The sequence below is a fragment of the Vicugna pacos genome, chromosome 11, assembly GCF_048564905.1.
Source record: "Vicugna pacos chromosome 11, VicPac4, whole genome shotgun sequence".
NCBI lineage: Eukaryota > Metazoa > Chordata > Mammalia > Artiodactyla > Camelidae > Vicugna > Vicugna pacos.
The window spans coordinates 37,071,928-37,089,147 of record NC_132997.1 but is presented as its reverse complement, the minus strand read 5'-3'; the positions used below and the strand labels follow the sequence as shown (position 1 = coordinate 37,089,147).

At 42.3% G+C, this 17,220-nt stretch overlaps 1 protein-coding gene and 1 non-coding gene across 9 annotated transcripts in view; one reads left to right on the top strand and one right to left on the bottom strand.

The window, feature by feature from the left end:
* Nucleotides 1–17,074, top strand: part of LOC102530510 (WASH complex subunit 2-like) — a 49,228-nt gene extending 32,154 nt beyond the window's left edge. For 2 of the 8 annotated variants that reach the window (XM_072971144.1, XM_072971141.1), the window contains exons 21-32: nucleotides 2,676–2,778; nucleotides 4,803–4,961; nucleotides 6,824–7,009; nucleotides 9,125–9,253; nucleotides 9,388–9,468; nucleotides 10,045–10,167; nucleotides 11,141–11,203; nucleotides 11,554–11,766; nucleotides 13,382–13,999; nucleotides 14,823–15,000; nucleotides 15,685–15,738; nucleotides 16,756–17,074. In XM_072971144.1, the coding sequence (XP_072827245.1) occupies nucleotides 2,676–2,778; nucleotides 4,803–4,961; nucleotides 6,824–7,009; nucleotides 9,125–9,253; nucleotides 9,388–9,468; nucleotides 10,045–10,167; nucleotides 11,141–11,203; nucleotides 11,554–11,766; nucleotides 13,382–13,999; nucleotides 14,823–15,000; nucleotides 15,685–15,738; nucleotides 16,756–16,895 (2,047 nt within the window). In that variant the 3' untranslated portion in view covers nucleotides 16,896–17,074. The remainder of the gene's footprint in view (nucleotides 1–2,675; nucleotides 2,779–4,802; nucleotides 4,962–6,823; nucleotides 7,010–9,124; nucleotides 9,254–9,387; nucleotides 9,469–10,044; nucleotides 10,168–11,140; nucleotides 11,204–11,553; nucleotides 11,767–13,381; nucleotides 14,000–14,822; nucleotides 15,001–15,684; nucleotides 15,739–16,755) is intronic. The other 6 variants (XM_072971143.1, XM_031682371.2, XM_072971145.1 and 3 more) reach the window with 6 other exon arrangements.
* TRNAV-AAC (transfer RNA valine (anticodon AAC)) lies at nucleotides 4,057–4,129 on the bottom strand. The gene has a single exon. It is a non-coding gene; the product is annotated as a tRNA-Val (tRNA).
* Nucleotides 17,075–17,220: the final 146 nt, after the last annotated feature.

Below are 17,220 nucleotides of genomic sequence, written 5' to 3'. Positions count from 1 at the left end.
AATTTCTGAAGTAGTCTGTAAAATTTTATGTATGGGCATTTTTCAGAGGAAATAATTCATAGCTTTCATCAGATTCTCAAAAAGTGCTTTTATAGACAGTAGTACATGTAAGAGAGGATGTGGAGGAATTGGTGCCCTCATACACTGCTGGTGGCAGTGTGAAGTGGTGCAGCCACTTGGGAGCACAGTCTAGCCGTCCGAGAAAAAGTTAAACATGGAGATATCATATGATTCAATTTCAGTTTTAGGTACACGTGTAAGAGAAACAAAAACACATCCACTCAAAAGCTTGTATGTGAATGTTTCTCACAGTGTTACTCATAATAGCCCAAAAATGGAAATAACCCAAAAGTCCCGCCAGCTGAAGGAGGCACAAAATGTGCCATAGACATACTGTGGACTCTTACTCAGCCGTAAGAAGGAATAAAGTTCTGATGATAACATGCTGCAGTATAGATGGACCCTGAAACGTTTGTGTTGATTGAAAGAAGCCAGTCACAGAAGACCACGTGTTATGATTCCATTGGTGTGTAATGTCTGGAGGAGATAAATCCACAGAGACAGAAACTAGATGTGTGCTTGCCTGGGGTGGAGGGGAAGGGAGAATTTGCAGGGACTGTGAACAGGTGTGTGCTTTCACTTTAGGTGGACAGGAATGCCCTACACTTGATTATGGTGATCGTTGCACAACCCTGTGAATATGCTGAAAACCACTGAATTGTACACTATGAAAGGGTAAATCTTGTGGTAGGCAAATTATAACTCAAAACCCATTCTGAAAAAAAGGAACAGAAGCTCTGTGACCCGAACAAAGTGGTGAAGCAGTGCCTTGTAAGCAGGGCCCAGAAACAGCCTAGCTCACCTGGACAGACCTGCTTTATGCTGTTTTTTCAGCGTGATGATTATTAATTCTCCCTCTCACTCTCAGAAGTGTCCTGGTTTAGGCCAGAAACTCAATGGTTATTGTAATGTTTTTTGACATCTGTACCTTTTTAATGGATCAAAATATTTACCCCATTATTTATAATGAGAAATAACCCCACTCACTGAGCTGCATGTTTTTCTGCTGAGGCCAGATCTCCACAGGAGGCCCATTTTAACCTGAGGTTGCCGAGGGTGTGGAATGAGGTCCAAGGTTAAGGACTCCCCGTCATTAACTGTCATAACTGTGTCCAGAGAGCTAACTGGCTTTTCTCGAGCTTATAACTTCAGAATCTGGCATCAGATTTTTTTTTCTTATTTTTCTTATTTTTTTTTTTTGATGCATTGGTTGGTTTTAGTTTTGTTTTTTAGAAATAGTTCCGAAAATTATGCATAAGATTTTCTTCTGCTATAACTGCTTAATAAGGTTTTTGTTTCTTTTGGCATCTGATGTAGTGATTTTTGGAATATTTTGTGATCATTTATCCCCTAGTAGTCATGTATTTTGCTTATAACTTGGGTAAATTTTTATCAGTATATATCGCCTTAAAGGCATATTAGATAATACCTTACTATGTCATTACAAATTGGCTCTTTGCTTTTATAATTTCTTGAGGGTATAGACTTAATTTTTAGCTGTCCTTCAGTGTAAATATCCAGTGTAAGTATGTTCAACTGTTTGGTTGGTTGTGGTCCCTAGTCAGTGACCCTTAGATATTTTTAAGATGTAGGCAGACATTCAATGTTAGACTAGTGGCTACCCTTATATTATGACTTGTTAACACTTAAACTTAGAAAAAAATCATGATGTATATATTTACTGGTATATATGCTAATTAATGTTTACTGTAAGTAGATGGATATGGTAAGCAAAATACTGAAATGACTGACTAGTATTATGCTGTTACCCCACGTCTGATGCTAGGCCTCCCTGTGTTTCTCCACTTTTATGATTCTGTTCCTTACAAGGTCTTAGTTAGTATTTGTCGTGGCAGATGTTAATTGACTTCTCCGTACGGGCCAGTGTGGAATCCTAAGAGCAGAGGTAGGTGAGGACAGGCTGGAGGAAGGTGGTGGGGGGAGCTGGGGCTAGATTTCAGCTGTGGTCACCCATCCTGGGGTAGAGGTGGGTGAGTACTGCTGTGGTGAACAGTGACCGTGAGCTCTGCTTTCCCACGTTCTTAGAGACTGTGTGTGGAGGGGACAGCATGGGATGGGTTTCAGGTTTGAAGAGAAGGCATGGAAGGTCAGAGAGGCACTTTGGAAAGGCAAGGTTAGGTGGCTGTGGCGACACCAAGCCACAAGTCCCAGCCTGAGGCAGGCCCCGGTCCTGCAACCTCTTCACAGCTGCCTTCCTGACCCCTCTGGAAATAAGGCTAGGTGCTCCCTCCTGGTTCGTCCTCTGCCACTGGGCCTGGTGAGAGAGGATGCTGCGTTTGCAGATGCTAAGTGTGCTGCGTGCCCTGGCAGAACTAAAGCTAGTGCACCTGCGGGGAGTTAGAAGTAACTGGAAAGGGATAAGATGAGGGAGGGCCTTTGGCGTCGCCTGAGAATGCGGGATGGCGGCTGGTGATTTGCTGGACACAGACTGCACCTACTTCAAAGGTTTTTCTTGCCACTTTAAACCATGTAAGGTCAACAGATGACTCGGGCGTTTTGGTGGCAGGTGGGTTCCTGTAGGTGTGGCCTAGAAAGAACAGACTGTTTTGAAAATCACATTTGCCTTGTATTTGACTTTCTATTTGTTTGTGTAGCCAAAAGAAGACCCAGAGAGCATCACTCCTCTTTGAAGATGATGGTGACAGTGGAAGCTCCCTGTTTGGCTCCCCTCCCACATCTGTTCCTCCTGCAGCAACGGTATTCTTAACCTCTTAGGCCCAGGAAATATCCTAGAGGTGATGTTACATGAATAGTGATACTGCCCTCCATCAGGTCCTAAAACCCAACCTTGGAGGCTGAGTCTTACAGAGAAATTTGTTTGCCTAGTTTTAGAAAGATCTTCTGGTGAGCGGTATTTTACAGAGGAAGCACGTGTGCAGACTTCTACCCTGGAGAGTTGATTAGTAATCTATTGAATTTTGAAGGTTCTGGAAATAGAAAATTTCTTGGAAGCTGTAGTCATTATGGTTGTTAAATAAGACAGAAGGTCAAAGGTATGCATCTTAACCAGCTGAGCGACTGCACACTTGAGCTGGTAAAATATCCCCTTTAGGCAACAGTGTATAAAAGATTTTTTGTTTTTAGAGTTCCTAGAATATTTTAAAGTTAAGTGCAGCTCAGTTGTAAACCTATCAAGAAGATTAATTTCAGAATGAAGATGAAGAGTCAGTGTATCTTGAGGAAGATTTAAAATCAGTAGTTTGGGTGGCATTTTCCTTGGTGTAAGGACCATTGTTCTATGAAGGGAGGCTACTTTCCACCATGCTTAAGTCTCATTTTTCACACTAATCCACTTGCATCGACATTTTATATAGTTTTAGTGATTCTAGCATATTCCACAAAAATTTTTTCTTAGATCACTTTGGTCTTGCTTTATTTCTTTGGAAACTTGTGGGTTTCTAGTCCTTTATTTTGAGTTCAAATCGTTATGTGTTTTACAGACCTCTTTCTAACAGTAACTAAAAATCTCCTTACCTTATTATTCTTATTCACTCATAGTTTTTTCTATCATAGTCAGTCTTGTTCTTTAGTTTCCCAAATTTGTCTTCCCAACCTGATTTAGATATTTCTTCACAACTTACTTCCTCGTACCATCTAGTCTGGTTAGTATGACCGAGTTGCAGTATTTTTCTCAAGAATTTTTGGTAGGTCACTTACCTCAAAGATGCCAGTAACTCTGGGCAAGTTACATAACCTCAGTCTCCTGATCTCTGAAACCCCCGCCTCTACATAAGGAAAAGATGGGAGATGAGGCAAAGTGCTCGCTAACTTGTGCTGAGCACCTGCTTGGTATAAAACACCGTGACTGGCGGTGGAAACAGACTGTATGATCCTTTCAAATGAATGGACAAGTAGATGTATGATAACTTTTAATGCAAATTAGGAAAAGGAAGGGCTAGGTATAGATACAAATATTCTTTTTAAATTTTTTAAAAAAAATTTTTGGCAGGGGTAATTGGATTTATTTATTTTTAATGGAGGTACTGGGGATTGAACCCAGGACCTCGTGCATGTTAGGCAGGCACTCTACCACTGAGCTATACCCTCCCCAGCTTTCATATAAGTATTCTTATCAATGAAGCAACTGACAGAATTCAAGAGAACAGGAAAACCTTTCCAGATGACATCTCAGCTGGGCCTTGCTTGAAAGATGAGGAGAAATTGCTTCTCCAGACAGTGAGGCTCAAGCATGGAAGGTTTACAGTAGGTTTAAGGAATAGTGAGGATTGATGAGGTGTAGATGGATGAAGGATCATAATCAGGGGTCAGCCGGTGGTCACCTTTAGCCTGTGCTGAATGCAGACAGTGCAGGTTTGGGGTGGGAGATGAAGTCATCTGGTGAGTGCTTTGTTTTGTCAGGACAGCTCTGGATGATGTCAGATAGCTGAAATGACAGGGGAGGGAGGCGGGGAGGAGGGAGCAGTACCTGTCTGGGTGGGAGAGGTTAGGATCTGAGCACCGGCACACATAAGGTGTGAACAGACTTGAGACAGGTGCAGACGATAACGGTGGCGGGAACTGTCAGTGTCAGGTACGGTGATGACTGCTGCTCCCTGTTTGTGCCCTTTTCACCGCCCTGTCCTGTCTCTCCCGACCCCAGCCTTTTGCTAACGCCCTCACGTGCTTGGGCTTGTTCTATACGTTGCCACGCTCATCAGGCACACTTTTCTTTTCTTTTCTTTTCTTTTTTTTGAGGATGTCATTAATTTTTTTTTTGATAGAAAAAAGAGACTGTCCCTAAAGGAACCCCTTTGCTGTTCAGTGATGAAGAAGGGAAGGAGGAGGCACAGTTCGGAGTGAAACCTGTGGCTCAGAAGCCTGAGACTGCCAAAGGGTCGGCAGAATTTGGGAGAACTCGTGTCACTGAGGAGTCCAAAACGGTAGCCTTTTTTTTTCTTTGTATATTCTGTTATTTTTGTCTCTCGCATGTTCTTGTAAAACGCATGCCCGCACACACACTTGGACATTTTTTCTGCCGCAGAAAATAAACAGCTCATTTGTTGAAAATTTCGAAAACACTGAAAACTGCAGAGGAAAATTTATGCTCCCACCATCCAGGGAAACCTTCAGCTCTGCCCTTGCCTTCCAGTCTCTCTTCCCGGTGGACGTGTGCACACGGTGATGTGTGTTTTTCCCCTTTTACGTTATTATTGTTATTTTGTGTTGATGTCTGTTTTGCCCTCCTCTGTCTCATCTCGTTTTTCTTTCTGTTTTGTTTTTGCTTTTGTTTTTTGTGGAGGAGATAATCAGGTTTATTTATTTATCTTTTTTTTTTCTTTCAATGGAGGTAATGGGATTGAACCCAGGACTTGGTGCATGCTAAGCATACACTCTACCCCGAGCTCTACTCTACCCCGAGCTCTACCCTCCCCCTGTCTCATCTCATTTTTCATTTTGGTTTTCTTTCTGCATGTCTGCTCTTTCTGACTTGCTTGCTTTCTCCGTAGTCTTGTCTGCTTCCCCTGGTTCTCTTCAACTCCCCATGTATACCTGAATTAAAATGACAGCTTTAAGAAGATTTTAGTTTACCTTTCTTTACACAACCCTGACGTTGGCTGTGAATTATGGAGTAAAGTGAAATTTGTCTTCTCCTAAAACATTAGCATTCTTCTTGCAAGCAGGCTGGCATCTCTGGGAATCAGCGATTGCCTTCAGTCTCTGCCTTTTCTTTTTTTTTCCCCTAACTTTTCTCGTACTCTGTTCAACCATCTAGGTTTAATCTTTCTTCTAAGGCCCACGTGAAGTATGTTGCATATACTTTTTCCATTGAGGCTCCTTGGAGCTGCAGTGATGCAGACATTTTAACTGTACCTGAGTCGTCATGTGACATTCTCTTCCCACTGATTCACTGTGGCCCTTTTCTGTGTTGCCGTGTCCCCTGGGTTACCCTGGGCATAGCCCGCCCCAACCTGAACTCTAGCTGCTTATCGTACTGCCGTCTCCCTTGCTTGAGTACAAGGTTCTTGAGGGTTGGGGCCATGTTTGTTTCACTCACCGTAATGTCTGTGGTGCTTAGCATATTACTTTGCACACAGTAGGGGCTTTTAAAATTACACACTTACTTTAAAAAAACATATTTTTTCAGTTTAACCACTTTGAAATTACAATACCCTTGACAATTGATGACACATTTAATTGGGAGTTGTTTTTTCTTTCTTGGCAGTTCATAAGTAACAGTGGTTCTTACACCCCGTGTGTCTTTCCTGAAATGTGATGCTTGTTGAATGAATAAATGCTGTATTTTAAGATTATTTCAGAGATTCTTCTAATTGTGTAATATGGTGTAATAAGCCTTCTATAGTTTAAGTGTCGGATTTTGTCAATTAAGTTTCTCTTTGGGACTTATGTGTTAGTTAAATACTAGGAAATATATGATCCATTCCCAATGATCGGCATTTGTGTTACCTCTGTGACTTTGAAGTTGTTTGTAGCTCACAAGCAACCCTGTGGATCAAGGTAATATATGTGCTGATATATATGTATCTTGGTAGTAAGGAGTTATGTGTATAGGCTTTAAACTGATTGGAAAAATCATCTTTGACTACGAATTATCTGTACAAGACTCCATTGGATCAAGAATTGGCCTCAGTGTTTTGTTACCCGGGAGTAGATATAATTGGCTGTCGTGCCCTGAAACATGCAAATGTGACAGTTAGTGAATTCATGAGGTGTTTGGGAGGCCCCACAAGATAATTTGTACTTCCAGATGTTACTCATTTTTTTATCTTATTATTTCCATTAGCAGGAAGCACCTTTGAATGTATCTACTCAGGAAGCAGCCAAGCATTCTGATTTATTTTCGCCACCATCTTCCCTGGACAAAGGAGCTAAAAGTAGAACTAAAACGGTTCTTAGCTTATTTGATGAGGATGAGGATAAAACAGAAGATCAAAACAGCTTCCAGGCTCCAAAGAAAGAAGTAGGAAAGGTGAGAAAAAAGCGATTAAGGTTCAAGTCTTTAGAAGGGTAAAGGAGTCTCATTTCACAGTGTCAGTTCTGTGATGTGAGTTGTTGGAGAATTGAGGGTTCCAGTTTCTCCACATCCGCACCGTCACTCATTGTTGACCTTTTTCATAATGGCCAAGTATTGGTGAGGATGTGGAGAAACTGGAACCCTCACTCATTGCTGTTGGGAATGTAAAATGGTGCTGCCACTTTGGACAACAATTTAGTGGTCCCTCAAATGGTTAAATGTAAGAGGTACCACATGACCTAGCAATTCCACTGTTAGGTATACATCCAAGAGGAATGCAAACATGCATTCACACAAAAACTTGAGTGTGATGTTCCCAACCGTATTACTCATAATAGCCAAAGGATGGAAACAACTCAGATGTCCATCAGCTGATGAATGGATAAACAATGTGTTATAAGCGTACAGTGGAATATTATTTGGCAATAAAAGAATTGGACCTAGAGATCGTCATTCTAAGTGAAGTAAGCCAGAAAGAGAAAGAAAAATACTATATGATATCACTTATATGTGGAATCTTAAAAAAAAAAAAATAAAGGGACACTATGAATTCATCTACAAAACAGAAACAGACTCGAAGTCTTAGTGAACAATCTAATGGTTACCAGGGAGAGGGGGTGGGAATTTGAGATTTACAAATGTTAGTCACCATATATAAAAATAGATTTTTTTTAAAGTATTAGAAAAATTAAAAAAAAAGAATGAATTACTGATACATGCTACAACATAGATGACCCTTGAAAATAAGCTGAATGAAAAGAAAAGCCAGTGACAAAAAACTGCATGTTGTATGAATTCATTTATTTGAAATGTCCTGAATGGGCAAATCCAGAGAGAGATGAAAGCAGATCAGTGGTTGCCGGGGTCTGAGGAAAGAGGTAGCTGGGAATGGAGAGTCATTGCTGACAGGCTTGGGGGTTCTTTTTGAGACGATGCAACGATTCTAAACTGAGATTGTGGTGGTGTTTGAACGGCCCTGTGAATATACTAAAAATGAGTGAATTTTATGGTATGTGAATTTTTCTCTCAATAAAGGTGTTAAAAAAAATAGGGAACAGGTGATGGGCCATAGATAGCCAATGTTTTTTAAATTAAAAAAATAAAACTGAGGATATAGTCCACGTTGATTTTTACAACAAATGATTTATGAATTTGTTTGTTGTACCAGTAGTAGCCTGCTTATAAATGAGAGCTACACCGTAGTGAATAGGAATAATTTGCTATATTTCCTTCCAGTCTCTTTCTGTGGATGATTTTTGTATGGGATTTTCATGGTTGCAGAACTTTTAACCTTAGTTGCTATGTTACACTAGTTTTTATGTGTAACCAATAATAATTATTACTTAATTTTTAATGTGACGTATTTGTCAGAAGTGAGTTTTTTATTGTTATTATTGTTGTTTTAATTTGTGGTTGTGATACTAAAGAAGAAGAGGGAATTTTAGAGTCCAGTTGGGGGCATTAGAGTTCAAACCAAGTGATGTAAATAGTAACTTTTGAACGTCAGATTCCCTAGCAAACAAAAAGAACTCATTTGGGATCCGACAGTAGTGGAGTGGAAGGTGGACAGCATTGGCAAAGGTTGGCTGATCACACCTGTGCCAGGTCCTTGGCCTCAGATGCTGATAAGTTCAAGTTAGAGATACGTACTTGACCACTTTGTGTAGTTTCCAATATTAAGTCAGTTGGTGTCTCTTTTTCCCTTTGGGGATGAGATGGAGAGAATTTGTTTAATTTTATGTGTGTTCACCCCTAAAATATTTCTCCATGTGGAACTAAGGATCATTCTTAAATAAGCAGTTCAGACGCTATACAAAGGTTGAAAGATGATCTCTCCAGATTATATATCTGTATTTCTATATACTCTCCACTATTTTTGATATCTCCGTAGTCTTTCCATCATATGACTGCGTCATTCCCCTTCTGATTGGCACTCAGGCCGTGTCCGGCCTTTAGCCACTGTAAACAGAGCCGCAGGGTTTGTGGTTCTGTCTTTGCAGCTGTGTGTGATTTCCTTGAGATAAATCCTTACGACTCTGTAAAATACATGAACTTTGTTCTTTTTCCTAGAGTCCTGAGCCTGAGGCCCGCCCCAAGAGCACAGGCGTCTTCCAGGATGAAGAGCTCCTTTTTAGTCACAAGCTCCAGAAGGACAATGACCCAGATGTTGACCTTTTCTCCGGCACCAAAAAAACCAGGGTCAGTTCCTGTTGGTTCTCCCCACTCAGGGCTTTGCTGTCATATTAGGTGTGATCTCCACAGCTTTACCTGGAGCATTCTTCGAATTGTTTTTGCTTTGGATATTGAATTTGAGTTTTGTCTCTTCTGTCTAGTTGCTGGAGCCCAGTGTCGGGAGCCTATTTGGGGATGATGAAGACGACGATCTTTTCAGCTCTGCCAAGTCGCATCCTTTGGTACCAGCCTTTTGTTCTCAGTACTGCGGTGTGTGGGAAGGCTTCTGGGAGAGGAAATTAATGTCCAATTACATGATTAAGGAAAATGCTCTCTATTGGACAGCAAATAATGTGCTGATGACAGTGTTCATGTTGTCCCCATCTTATGTTTCCTAACTAACATTAAAGCATTAACTGACTCAGGCTTTCTCACTGTATGACACATTTGTTTGATTTTTGTTTATTGAAACACCAATGCATATGTTACGATGACAAACTGTTCATGCCTTTCAGGTAGAAGGCTGTAAATCTGGGTGTGGTTAGCCTGTGTGTGTCATTTCCCCCCTTCCCCAGTAGATTTTGTAAGTACTCTCAATTTTCTGTTTACCATAGAGAGGACGCCTGAGGAAGTCACAGCCTTTAGAACGCTATTTCTAAAATGTCACCTTTGAATTCGTGCATTTGACCCTGATTTGAGAGTTGACTTTTAAAACTAAGAAGCCACTCTTTTTTTTCCTTCTTCTTTTTTTGCATTATGACTTTTCTTTAAAATTTCCAAGATACTTAACAGACTTTGGGTATTCTTTGCTTTTGAAGATACCAGAAAAGAAGAAGGTAGTGAAAAAAGACCAGTCTGTTTCCTCTTTCAAGAATCAGAAACATCCTGAATCCACTCAAGGTATCAAAGAAAAAGGCATATGGAAATTGGAGACACCTCAGGTTAGAACTGATCTCTTTAAGGACTCTCAGCTCTTGTTTGCGTCCCGGTACAGAGTAACTCCTTCATTCAGGCCCCAGGTCCTTCAGAGTTCTCTTAATTAAGGAGGACACAACCACCAGGACCACCTCTCGTTGTTTACTGTTTTTGTTTTTTAACCGCTGCTCATCTCTCCTCTCATCACTCCACACTCCGGTTCCACGAATCTGTATTTACCGTTCTATTTGGAGTACCCTCAGGTTTGATTCCAAGATAGAATTAAAGTAGGATGAATACTTTCTTCCCACTAGAATCCCATTTCTCCCTTTGAGCTACCTTGGAGTAGGATTCTATTAGAATTAAGTGTCAATTACATCCAATTTCTCGGTTCCGTCTCTGTGTTACCTCTTCTGAGCTCATCACTATTAGGCCTCCATCCTCAGCTGTCTTCTCTACGGCGCCACTCCTGAGAACAGACCAGCACCAGAGTCCTGGTTCTGGCTGAGAGCTGTCCCTGGACGTCTCACTGAGGCCTCAGTGCTCTGAGCTACCAAATGAGGCATGAGGACTAGCACCTCTCCAGTGACTCGAGTCTCAGCTTCTTCTGCCCCTAAAATGAGTGCATTAGGCTGCAGTTGAATTTCTGTGTGCTCTGTAATATTTGCTGTGTGAGATAACCAGCTGCTTTAACCAGATTTTGGTGCTCGGATACACCGCACTTCTTAACGAATCTTACTCATGACCTTTGTCTCCCTTTACTCCATGATTGCTCTCACAGCCCTCTACTTTCACAGTGAATAAAGAGTCACAAATGAAGTAATGTAGTGAGATGTTTAGAGGCCCCAAGAGAGATCTTAATGCCTTTTCCATTATAGAACTACAGAAATTGACAGCTTTGTTCCATCACAGAGTTATTTACAGACATAAGCGTAATCCAAGAGACACTTTTCCTTCTGTTTCCCTGATGGATTTTTAACTGAATGTAATTTCACACAGGACTCTCCAGGTCCCGCTCCATTTAAAAGCAAAGAGCCATCCCCTCGGATCTGGAAAATACAAGTAATTATAACATGTCTGGAATCTTCGTTGCCTGCCTTGCGGCATCTGTAAACTTTTTGGGGTTTTCCTTTTGGCAGCTGCTGCCAGGCATCTTCTCATCTCCTTTTCACCCTCTAGCTGTTGCTTCCTGTGTGCTAGGTCTGTAACACCTCTTTTCTGGTCCCTGCGGTGGGCACAGGTGTATAACCATCTGCTTTCATTCTAAGACTAGATCAGGAGAATTCCCTGCTCACCTCTTTCTCCTCTCGTACATTATATTATGTACAGTCTCTCTTCCTGTGTCCCAGTAATGATAGTAGATTGTTGTGTTTAAGGAAGCATACAGAGTAAGTTTCATCTTTCTTTTTCAGGCAAATTTAGCAATTAACCCAGCAGCCTTGCTTCCTGCAGCGACGACCCAGATCTCGGGAAAGAAGCCTGTTTTGTCGGAGTTGGATTGTCCTTCGTCTGAACCCGGGAGGATCCACAGTCCGGAAAGTGTGCCTGCTCTTCCCGGGAGCGGGGAGGCTGGCGTGAGTTTTGATCTCCCAGCTCAGGCAGACACCTTACCCAGTGCCAACAAGGTAAGGAAACCGCCTTTGCTTCCTTGCCTGCCTTTTAAAAAAAAAAAAGAACAATTTGTGTGTTTCTTCCTACTCCATCCTTTGCACATAATAGGCTGACCGTGATTCCTCACTTGAAGGAGGCACCTCATCTTTGCTTCAGCCTTTCTGCCCTCCTTCCACCTCCCTGGTTCTGTGTCTTCTCTCCCACTGCCCGCATTTGTTCCATTTACACTCTGCTCAGGAGATACAGTGAAGTCCCGTGTCCTCCCGGTTCTCTGGCACTGCCACGTGGAGGTCTTCTAAACACAGAGCCGATCTCCTTACCCTGTGCTTCCTCTGCCATCTCTTTACTGCTCAAAGGAGGAAAGTCAGGCTCCTCAGTTTGGTATTAAAGCCTTTTACAGTCTGTGCTCACTGAAGCTTCCAGCTTCCCCACCAGTCACCCCGACGCTATCAGCCTAACCCCAGTCTCAGCAGGCACTGTTCCCTGAACACACGTGCCCCGACCTGCTGCCGCCGCCACCAGCTCCCACTGTCTCCTCTTCCTCATCGACAGCTCTGCACAGACTTCCCGTCCTGCCCCTTGTCCCGGGCTCCCTCCCTGAGATCCTCTGGCACTTATGGTCCTGTCACACTGTTCCATAGGACTGTGGACTTGTGCCAAATGGACTGTGAGCTCTTGGGGGTTTGCTTTTTAGTTGGTTCACGCTTTTTCAATCCAGTCTTCCTGCTCAAAAAAAAAAGTCTGAGCTATTCTCTGAGTAGGCGACAGTACCTAGGATAACCCTGCAGATACATTCATTTCAGGTATTTCCAAATCTGTTTTTCTTACAAAAAATAAAATATCTTTTTTTCTCTTTTTTTTTTTTTTGGTTAAGCTTAAATTGGCTACTTCATGAAATAATTTGTGAAATTTCCTTGAAAAAGACTAACACAATCAAGTACTTTGCCCAAAGTATCTTATGCCTTCTTAAAACTACTTGATTGTATGTTTTTGGAAATACTACAAATATTACATTATTGCTAATAAGTGACTCATATTTCGAGGTTTTATTGAAAAAGTTCTAATTCCTAAGCCACATTTTCTTACGTAAAGTATTTAATGCTTGGAGTTAGTGTTTGTTGACTTGAAGAAAAGAGCAATGTGAGATTACCTCTCTTTCTTTATCTTATCTCTCTGCTCCTGGGGCCCAATTTTAGGCTAGCCTTCTACTAAAGGTTAGTACCAGATTCCCCCTGATTTGTTCTCGTTTTGAAAGATACCCACATTGAAACTGAGGGCAGAGTAGGGGCCAGGGAGCACCGTGGGACACAGAGCATACCAACACACCTACTTCACAGGGTTCCAGTGGTGGATGAAACCTTCTGGATGAAACTGAGTGGAAATTGCCCTCAGAAGACTCGAAAACAGGGACCACTAAGGAATTAAGAATGACTTAGTCTAGGAGGAGTAGGAGTTCTTAAACACCTTTGGAAATCTTTGAGCAATAACCTCTTCTGTGTCTGAGATAATATCTGGATGGAGGTGGACCAGACAGCCTGACTGTATTTTTAGTCGCTGATTATTTGCCTTGTTAGCTTTGAGCACCTTATAAAAATGGCCAGATCAGCAAGTGTTTTTTTGCCATTGCAGAGCCGGGTCAAAGTGAGAGGGAAGCGTAGACCACAGACGCGTGCAGCCCGGAGGCTGGCTGCCCAGGAGTCCGGCGAGGCTGAGGACATGTGCGGCCCCAGAGGATTTGTTGCCCAGTTGGCAGATGGCACTACTTCACTGGATAGTCATCAGCCACAGCCCAGGGCGACTGGTGGAGAAGAGAGGTCTGAAGAGGCCGTGGCAGCTGCCACTCCAACTTGGGCAGGTGGTCCTGTGCCGGGAGTGGACAGAAGCCCCTTTGCCAAGTCTCTGAGTCAGCCTCTGGAGGGTGACCTTTTTGATTCTGGAGACATCTTTTCCAAGGGCATCACATCTCAGTCCACGGGGAGAAGAAAAGCCAAGGGGAAGGCAGCAGACAGCCCGGCCAACCCGCCGCGGGGGAGTAAAGAAAAAAGCCCCTTGTTTCCTCCTCTGGGGGAAGCAGGCAGTGATGACGATCTCTTCCAGTCTGTTAAACCAAAACCAGCAAAGAAAACGAATCCGTTTCCTCTCCTGGAAGATGAGGATGATCTCTTCACAGACCCAAAAGGCAAAAAGAATGAGTCAAAACCCAACAGTCAGCAGGATGTTCTCTCAAAAACAGAAGATATTTTTGAGGTAATAAGACATAACAGCACATTTTTCCGTGCCTGGTTCTTTGTTGAAGAAAATACCTGATAGGCTTATGGGAACCACGGATTACATTAGACCTGTGTTGTGGCTGCCCGATACCTGCTTGCTTAGTCATTGCAGTTAGGTTCTCTTACCAGTAACTCTGAAACTTATTCAGAAGCAGTTTTCTGTTTTGTTTCTGGCCGTAGCCACTGACACAGGTCCTGATTTTTATAGTTTTTCTCAGGATGTGGCTGCAGTCTGCGTACATAAAATAGTGTATCTACAGCTCGCGTGTTTAACCTCTGGTTCTTGGGGAAACAGGCCCTGGCTGGAGCTGATTGATGCTCTAACCCAGGTAGTAGGGCCTTCGGGACATTCTTCAGGCAGATTTTGTTGAGCATCTAGGTATTGGAGCCACAAGCTGAACTAGGACCAATGTTCTGCTCCCCAGGGCTCTCAGGGAGAGGAATCGGAGACAGACAGGCAGCCTATAGATAACATTTTCAGGGAGTGTTAAATGCCATGAAGAAAACAGCCCAGGGCAGTGGGCAGAGTGATGGGTTGGGGTGGGAAGTGCTCCTTCGGGTGGGACTGGTAGAGAAGGGATTCTGGTAGAGTCCACGTGTGAGCCGGGACTAGAAGAATGAGAGGGACGGGGCCAGGCAGAGCTCTGGAGTGACATGTTCCGCACAGAGGGCGGGTCACGTGGCTGTTCCAAAACACTGTGGCAGTTTGCCTTTCTACAGCTTGTTAAAATTAGTGTATGTAGTAAAAGAAAAAAAATTGGATTTAAAATTGTTTTGCTTTTTTTTTTTTGGCTTACAAGGATGATATATTTGCTACAGAAGCAATTAAACCTTCACAAAAAACAAGAGAGAAGGAAAGAACATTTGAATCCAACTTGTTTGATGATAACATTGATATCTTTGCTGACCTAACTGTAAAACCCAAAGAAAAGTCCAAAAAGAAACTGGAAGCTAAGTCTATATTTGATGATGATATGGGTAAGTTTGGAGTTTTACACATGACATAGTCATTACTGTTCAGTGACTTAATATTTCTTCTGCCACCTTTGTCTTGACCCTTTCCTGGAAAATGTGCCCCAGTGGAACCCAGTGGGTTTCCTTTGACCTGCTCTGTAATTCTGAGGTAGGCTGAGGGCGGATTAAGTAAATGGGATAGTTACTTTGGTGAAACAGCTTTTTGTTATGAACATCAGGGAGTTTGAAGGAGCCTAAAATTTTACTTTTCAGGTATAATTTCACTTTTATCTTAGTGTGCCACCTGCCAATCCTCAATGATGAATCTGAACGCTGATACCATGAAAGGAGGATCAGAAGCTTCCCCACGTGCTAACGTAGGCTGAGGTGGCTGCCTTGGCCGTGATACAGTTCTCGCTGGAGAGTGGAAGTCAGTGGTTCAGAGAACAGAGGGGAAGTGCAGGAGGGGAGCAGGATGACATAGGAAGGCAGGCGGGAACTCAGACTTTGCCTCGCACCAGAGATCTTCTGTGTTTGTAAACATGCTCATTTTCCCTCCATAGTATAACATCTGCTTTATTAATGGGCTTGCCGATGCCCCATGACTCTTAAATGTGAAGCTTCTGATATATCCTGTGTTGGTGCGTAGGACTTGGGCTGAGGCCAGATGTGAACTTCTGCCCCCTCCCCTCCTCTCTCCCGTTCTAGACCTTGCGGTTAACTGGGAGAAGGCTGCAGAGCCACACTGGGTCTACTCCCCAAGCAAGTATGCTCTGTCTCTACCCCGCTTCCCAGCACAGGGTACAAAAGAGAATTTATTACAAAAAAAATGTGATACAGGTCTGTTGTAATAAATTAATACTATTCAGAAACTGTAATAAGTAGAAAGCAACCCCTGGAGGTAATAATTATTGAGAGTTTGGTGTGTACACTTTCAGACACAGTGATAGTAGTATGGGTTTGCATACATATAAGTATATTCTTATTTTTTTTCCCCAAAAATAAGAATATACTTTACTGTTCTGCTATTCCTTTTGGTCGCAGTGTCTTCCCATGTCAGTACATAGAGATCTACTTCCTTGTCTTTAGTAGTGGTAAAGTGCTTTGTATTTAGCCATTAGCCTTTTGAGGGTGATCTAGATTGTGTCTTATCTGTTACAAAGGATGCTATGGTCTTGAACATTTGTATATCTTTATGTACACGTGCTAAAATCTCTATAGGATAGAATCCCAGCAGTAACATGACTGGGTTACTGTCATTACTAAGATGAGTCATGGGACTCTGGGGTCAGTGAAACACTGAACACAAGTGTAGTCATAAAGACTTACATTCCTAACATTGAGATGCCTCAAATAGGTACATTTATTCTGAAAGACAGTGACCTGTGTGGGATTTCCCCTTGCTTATTTTTAGTGCCCTTTCCTGTTAAAATCCAGCGGGAAAAGAATGTACAAATAAGTATAGTGTCACAGATGAAGTCAGGGGCTCGATTGGAGAATCAGTTATCCTTCCCCTTTTTGTCTCATACACGTGTACACACATAGCTTTGTAGCTGTGAAATTATTCTCAGAGAGAAACTGTGACTTGTATGTGATCATAAAACGTAGTAGCGGAGGCAGGACCAGAATCTAAGAGGCTTGGCTTGACCATAGTGTTCTTTGGTATCCCATACTATTACCAGACTTGAGTCTTTGCTGGTTCGTGCAGATGTGTCTTGAAAGCACACATTTTCTTGCCTATTCAGCAACTCTTTTTGTTTTTGTTTTTCCTTTTTAAAGATGATATCTTCTCCTCTGGTATCCAGGCTAAGACAACCAAACCAAAAAGTCGATCTTCACAGACAGTACCTGGACCAAGATCTGAACAGAAGGGGTCCAGCATATTTGATGATCCCTTGAATGCCTTTGGAGGCCAGTAACGTGTACAGGGTATCTTTCAGCTACATCCTTGAGTTAATGATGCTGTCTTGAGTGCTCATTGTCTTAACTGGATTATAAAAAGCAAATACTGAAACAGTTACCCAACTTACTTAGTATTTTTCTGTACTAGTTTTAATCATGCTTAATACTGCAAAACAAAAATAAATGTTTCACAGTGTTTTGTTACTGTTTTTTTTAACCATATTTTGATTTGTTAACCCTTGGTAGGGCTATAATTTAAGGCATATTAGAGAAGAAACCTATTTATGCCTTTCATGGGTGGGCAGGGACTCTCAGAGGTAGCAAATGCCAAACAGATGACCA